General features: G+C 33.3%; 1 protein-coding gene across 1 annotated transcript; it reads left to right on the forward strand.

Annotated features, from left to right (window-relative positions):
• The first annotated feature begins 5,755 nt into the window (after positions 1-5,755).
• On the forward strand, positions 5,756-6,505 carry LOC117575301 (NPC intracellular cholesterol transporter 2). Its single transcript, XM_034259451.2, has 3 exons — positions 5,756-5,847; positions 5,907-6,020; positions 6,083-6,505. The coding sequence occupies exons 1-3, from the start codon at positions 5,760-5,762 to the stop codon at positions 6,373-6,375; spliced, it is 495 nt and encodes a 164-aa protein (XP_034115342.1). The 5' UTR covers positions 5,756-5,759; the 3' UTR covers positions 6,376-6,505.
• The last annotated feature ends 225 nt before the right edge of the window (positions 6,506-6,730 follow it).

Consider the following 6,730-nt stretch of genomic DNA (forward strand, 5'->3'; position numbering starts at 1 on the left):
AAATGCGAAAGCATATTTTTTGACATATAAACATGAAATTCGTGGAATGAATTATACGGTTAATATAAATTTAATAAGAATAAAAATCTATAAAGTTGTTAAAGAACAAAAGATTTGCTAATAAAAGAAAAGATTTGATTAATTTATAGTAATAGAATATATCTATAAATTATATATACCAAATTGTATGCAATGATTTGGCCAGCACCTAATTTCATTAAGAAGCCGTTTATTAAACTTTAAACTAAATAAATTCATTCAGTAGACCTTCTAATAAGAGTCATCATATCATTTTTGTCCCGAATGTATATAGTCCATATATAGCTGACTCATTTTCCCTTTACCAAGTCTAATATGTAATTTGGTCCAACTACAAACAACTATATTAGAATGTCATATCTTATTAAAAAACTTGCTTAATAAATACAATAAAATATTTTAAATTTGTTCATCTAAATTAAGTGCATTTTAATAAATAATAATTAATAAATAATGTTGTCTCCTCTGTAGATTGCAGCTCATAATTCAAATAGTCTAATCTGTAGATTTCAATATTCAACGCTTAAGTTCCACAGCCATAAAGATTAGCTACACTTTGGTACAATTTGTCTAGGTATAAAAAATTGTAGCATACTTTTGTGCGCTCGAGCTTCCAGTAAGTAAAAAGACTTCAACCAATAATTAAATGTATAGCAAAGGAATTTCAAAGTAAGTCGCTAGCTATAGCATACTTAAACTGCAGCAATTTGATATAAAGAAAAGTTAATATTAATAATTGACTCATAGCACTAATTAAATGTGTAATAAATGTTGCCTTAATTTTGTTCAATTCAACGAAATAAAGACAAACTTTGCAGCCTTCATTTGTGAAATCAAACCCAATTAATTTGTCAAATCAAAGCTGACAACAAACATGCCAGCGTCAGAGCCGAGCGATTTGTCACACCAAGCCCAGGCCGAGCCCTGGACAGGGCTGTGTCACTAGCTCTGACCTCTGACCCCCCCACCCCGTCCCTCTGACACCGAGTCAGCTCAATCGACGCCAATCGCCGCTGTGACGTCGTCTGTTTCAACACGCGTAATTTAATAGCCGACGAGTTGCGTTTGGTTGCCAGTTTGGTTGTGCATTGTGTCTCAATTAGGCGACAATTTGATTTGTCGTGTTGTTAATTTTTCATTAAAAGTTTACAAGCATATTTGATGACATGGTCGTGTGTTGTCAATTAATATAGGAATTTCCGAATGTCACGCCTAATTGTGTGCGCCCAGCTGTCATTGAGCAGATAGCCTTCAAACAACAGGTGACTGAGTGAGAGCAACCCCTTTTAATACCCGCTATTCATATGGTAGAAGAGTATAATAACTTTGTAATTTCAGCGATCTAGTGCTTCATGAATGGTCAGACAGACAGACAAGAATGGATATATTGTGTCGACTGTTGATGATCTAAAATATTTATGGGGTCGAAGATGCCTCATTCTGCCTTCGGTATGCTATTGTATATGGTATATTTTTAATGCATGGTTTTATTGAAAATGGGTAAATGGTATCTCACAGTCGAACACAATTGACTTTTTGTATTTGGTATTTCTTGGTATATTTTTTGTGTACGGTTTTATTTTCAATATAATACTACATCGATATACCAAATATAGCCTTCAGTATATTTTTGTATTTGGTATATTTTTTGGTATATTTTTAGTACATGGTTTTTTGTCAATGTAATACTACATCGATATACCAAATATAGCCTTCAGTATATTTTTGTATTTGGTATATTTTTGGTATATTTTTAATGCATGGTTTTATTGAAAATGAGTAACGGGTATCTCAGTCAAACACAGTTGACTTTTTGTATTTGGTATATTTCTTGTGTATGGTTTTATTTTCAATATAATACTACATCGCTAATATAGCATTCGGTATATTATTGTATTTAGTATATTTTTTGGTGTATAATTGTTGATGTAATCTTCAATATTCTAAATAAAGCATTTGGGATATTTCAGTATTTTTGTGGTATATTAATTCGGTATATTTGTAGTATATTTTATTATTTTTTGAAAATGAGTAGCTGGTATTTCACAGTCGAGCAAACTCGACAGTAATTTACTTAATTTTTTTTATTTGGGGGTAGAAAATAGTTTTCGAGTGCATTCAACTGTTTGTGTTTTAACAATCTGAAGTTCTTGCGTTCCTTTTGGTCAGTTGACCAACTGCCCTTGAGTTATGTTTTTACGCTTTCGCTTGCTGTTGCAATTTTCACCTGGCTGAAAGCAGAAAATTTTGTACTGTGCGTAGTTTTCCGCCTTGCCGCACACTTTGATATTTTGCCGTTACGGCAATTTGCATATGCTGTCATGCAAAAATTATTAAATTTTACTTCTCCTGCTTACTCGCCTGCCAAGAGCACTAATTAATTTGCCAGCCCCCTTTCGCTCTCCTTCTTCCACATCGTGCTGTAATTAAATGAATGCAAAATTCATGTTTCCCGAAATCAAGAGAACATGCGTTTCGACAAGTTTTGCTGTCGAGCAATTTTGTGCTTTTGCTGCTTTGTTGAAAGCGCAGTTCACGTGTTGGCATTCAATGTCCTCGTATGCTTGTAGCTCATTCTTGTTGTCCCCACGTCCTTCGTCCTGGCAAACGCAATTTCGCTTCACCTGAAATATGCACAAATATTTTCTTGTCGTCAGCCTGCCAAAGGTTTTGCTTTATATTTGCATAAATATGCCGAAGTCTGTATACACAATTAAGATTGTACTTAGTAATTTCTTTGTGTTTTTTTTCAAACTTAATTTGCTTACCTTCCTCTTTCCTTTACCTCTTTCAAAATTACAGTTTTAAATGCCCTTTGACGCATATGTGAACACTTGTTTGCTATTTTTTCAAAGAAATTTAAAATGCTACATTTCTCTGTTGTTCAATTTCCTTGGAAAAACTCTTGACTTGAGCATGTGAGAAATTGAGCATGTGAGAAATTGCAGAGGATTGATTATTCATAAGTGGGGAATTGGGAAATCTTAGAAAGTCAAAAATTTAAACAATGATTTGTGTGTCTGTAAATTGTATTAAACTGAATGCTGATATAATTCTTAATACTTAATCTTTTTTCATGTTATGGGGCAATAAGAAAATATATTTTAGGGTAAAGGATTAAGTATTCATAATAAATTATATTTTCAATACAGTTTTATATTTTGTTCAACATTTAAAATGCCACATTTTTTTGTTTTATTAAAATATAACAAGATATTGACTACGAGAATGTGAGGATATTGCACGAAATTAAGTAATCTTAGAGAGTAAGTATTTAAAAAATAAAGAATTATTTGTTTATATAATTTATAAGAAAGTCTTATGAAATTTTGTCTTTCGGAAAAAATAGTTAGTCTTCTTTAACATTACGATAAAAAGTATACATACATACAATCTACAAATTTAACTAATATATCTTTTATATATACTTAATTTATTATTTTTTTTAATTGTATATATTTCGCGTAAAATTCTGATTAAATTATTAAAGGAATTTCTTAATTTTTTTTAAATTTCAATTCCATTTAGCTACATAGTTCCACATATGACAAGTGATTTATATTTATGTATAGTTGCTAATTAAGAAAATAACATATATTAATTATATTCCGAGAAAATAACAAAAATGTTCAACAATTTCTGAATTTATTATATTTAAATTGAATTTACTTTTGAGTTCTCAAATGTCAAATTATCGACACCCCTGAAATCTGTGAAATGATTTTCCAACATTCGTTGACGCTACGGGCTAATTAAGCAAATGCAAATTATTGTAATTGTCCAAGCACTTGAATGCTCAAACATCCACTTTATGTTTAGAGTGGGTCTCTGGATCTTTGGCAATCATTTAGGCATTTTAATAAGCTAGACGTAAACATTTAAAAAACAATTTTCGGAAACAAGCAAATCAAGTTACTTAGCCTGCAATCTCTTTCAATCTGTGGGAAATCGCGTTGCTACTAATTTGCATATAAAACAGTTGAAATTTGCCAAAAATATGAAAATATTGATGAAATTTAGGCACAAGTGGCTGCTGTTGCTGATGGCCTTTAAAAAAATACAGACTTCACCCCTTAACAAAGATGCTGCTGGTTGATGCTGCCAGTTGCCCTTGTAAAGTCAAGTGGGTGTAAGAAATTGTATAAAACTTGTTTCAAATTGGCTATGCATATAAATTGACGTTAATGTGACGGCGACAGTAGCAGGCAGGCAGCATAAGTATAAACACAAACACAAGTGCATAGCGAAGCTTTTTTCTCTGGGGTTGCAGAACAGCCTAAAAGTATGCAACGAAAAATTTGAACGCTTCTGTTTACTCTTCGAAGTCAAATCAATTGCTAATCGCTTTGCTAATTTTATTATCGCTGCTTTAGATAACACGTCAGAGCACGTCAGAACACGTTCAGTTGCACCCAAACAGCCCCGACGTTGAACAACAGGTGTTCGGGTTCATCCAGCAGCTAATCACAAACCGGACCAACTGAGTTCGTTTGCACCGAGCTTCCTATCTGGATTGTGTGCGTTATGTGCGATTTCTTGGGTGTGCGGGCACTCGGACCGAGCAACCACTTAATGGGCAGCAGGTGTTTCCAGTAGCTAAAAATAATATCTACATTTCATAAACAATAACAAAAGTTGCGGTCACTTAATGCGATAGCAACTTGTCTAATAAAGTTGCATTGTCAGTACATCAGTTATTACTAGTTTTTGAATCAATTCTGAAACTGAGTAAATGTTATTATATATATTATTTTAAAATTTAAATCATTGAATAAATGCTATTTATGGATATTATTTTAATATTTAAATCATTAATAATACAAAATAAAATTTATTTAGTTTATTATCATTAAATACATGGTTGGTTTACATTTGAGATGCAAACCTGTATTATTAAGTTACTATTCAATTGAAATAAATCTCTTTAAATAAAAGAAAAAGTCTGCTGCTAAGTTTAATTTAATTTTTACCAAGAATTGATTTTCTGTCTCCGTTATTTTCAACTGCATTGTTAATATGAATTATTTGTCTTGAACACATTTCTTTTGAATCCACTTCATTTAAGTAAAATTTTGACAAATTTATATTTGTTATGTTAAAATCAATTTTGAATATTTGTTACTTTTCATACTACATTTTTACTCCGACTTTATATCATTTGTTATTAATATTATTATTAGTTTTTTGGTGGTATAAAGTTTCTCTTAGTAGAACATTTATTATTTATATAATATGCAATGTTCTAATAATGTAAATATGTTATATTGATTTGTACTTTCACATTTTTGAGTGCATCTTTTCACTTTTTTTTGTAATTTCCTTCATAGCTAGCTACAATTTGGTATCTCTTTAAGAAATTTGCCGACTCTTCAGGAATCTCCTGCAATAACTATTCAAATTACTTGTTGTTTTCTATTTTGATTAAACTCGGCTTATCACCATTAGCTGAACTTCGATTGGCAAAAGAGTTAACGACGGAATAGGCAGACAACTTGTTAACCGAATTTTGGCAACAGATAAGCTTAACATAAACCGTTAGGGTAATTATAAAGATTAGCGATTAGATTTCATTCTAGGTACAAATGAACCGAAGCCTTGAAGTGGATTCTCCGGGTATAAAAGTCAGCGATTATTGGGCAATAGAATTACAATCAAATTAGCTTCCCAAGAAAGCACTTGCAATTAAGCAGAAGAAAACAAAATTATACCAAAAAAACAAAATGTCTCTGAAGCAACTCTTTGTCTATGCCTGCCTGATCTTGGCATTGAATTGGACTTTTACCTCCGCCGAAACCCCAGTGAGGCAATGTGAGTAAACTAAAGGAAGAAACTCCCAATGGATTACTAATAAATGCGATTATATTTAGGTGCCAATGAGAGCAATCCGCTGCCGCTGATGGTGCAAATCAATGACTGCGATGAGCTGCCATGTGACTTAACCAAAGGCGAGGAAGCCACAATTGCCATACAATTCGTAGCAAGTGAGTCAAGCAGCTGAAAATTGAAATTGAAAATATTTTAATTTGAATTTTTTACTCTTCAGCACGCAACTCAATGCGTCAACTAACTGCGCGAGTGCATCTGACTTCGTTGGGTGTCACCATTCCCTATGAATTGGATTCCGAGCGTGGCAATGTGTGCCAGAATCTGTTGCATGGCGCTTTTTGTCCCCTCGATGCTGGCGAGGATGTCACCTATAGATTAATGCTGCCTGTGGCCAGCAATCAGCCCGAGGTGCCAACGAGGCTGCAAGTGACGCTCTACGATGCGGAGAATGTGGATCAAGTTGTTTCCTGCTTTCTGGCTGATACCAGAATTAAGAAGTCCAGCTCTTAAGTTAAGTTTGTGTGGCAGACATTGTATCAATGTTTGGCCAATTAATGATAGCAACTACATACATATTTATGCCGTAAGCAGCTAACCTTTAAGCCACCCAAAACACTATTAGCCATTATGAATAAATAATTAAGGCAAACATTATGAATAATGAACATGAACATGTGAGTTAATTACCCTGGCAGTTTAAGCCGCCTAAGCCCAGCCTGCCACACATGCCACACTTGCCACACTTGTCACTTGCTACTTGCCACCCACAGTGTTTCAACGAGCTGCAGTGAATCGGCTTAATTAAATGACGCAGAAAATTACGCAACACCTGTTAACACACAGCTCAGCTCAGCAAGTAGGCTGC

This window comes from Drosophila albomicans, chromosome 2R (assembly GCF_009650485.2).
Source record: "Drosophila albomicans strain 15112-1751.03 chromosome 2R, ASM965048v2, whole genome shotgun sequence".
Lineage (NCBI taxonomy): Eukaryota > Metazoa > Arthropoda > Insecta > Diptera > Drosophilidae > Drosophila > Drosophila albomicans.

Bases quoted from the DNA above. Each gene is read 5' to 3' on its own strand.
- LOC117575301 (XM_034259451.2), top strand. From the start codon at position 5,760: ATGTCTCTGAAGCAACTCTTTGTCTATGCCTGCCTGATCTTGGCATTG. The intron at 5,848-5,906 runs GTGAGTAAACTA...GATTATATTTAG, and splicing joins CGAAACCCCAGTGAGGCAAT to GTGCCAATGAGAGCAATCCG. The intron at 6,021-6,082 runs GTGAGTCAAGCA...TTTACTCTTCAG, and splicing joins TGCCATACAATTCGTAGCAA to CACGCAACTCAATGCGTCAA.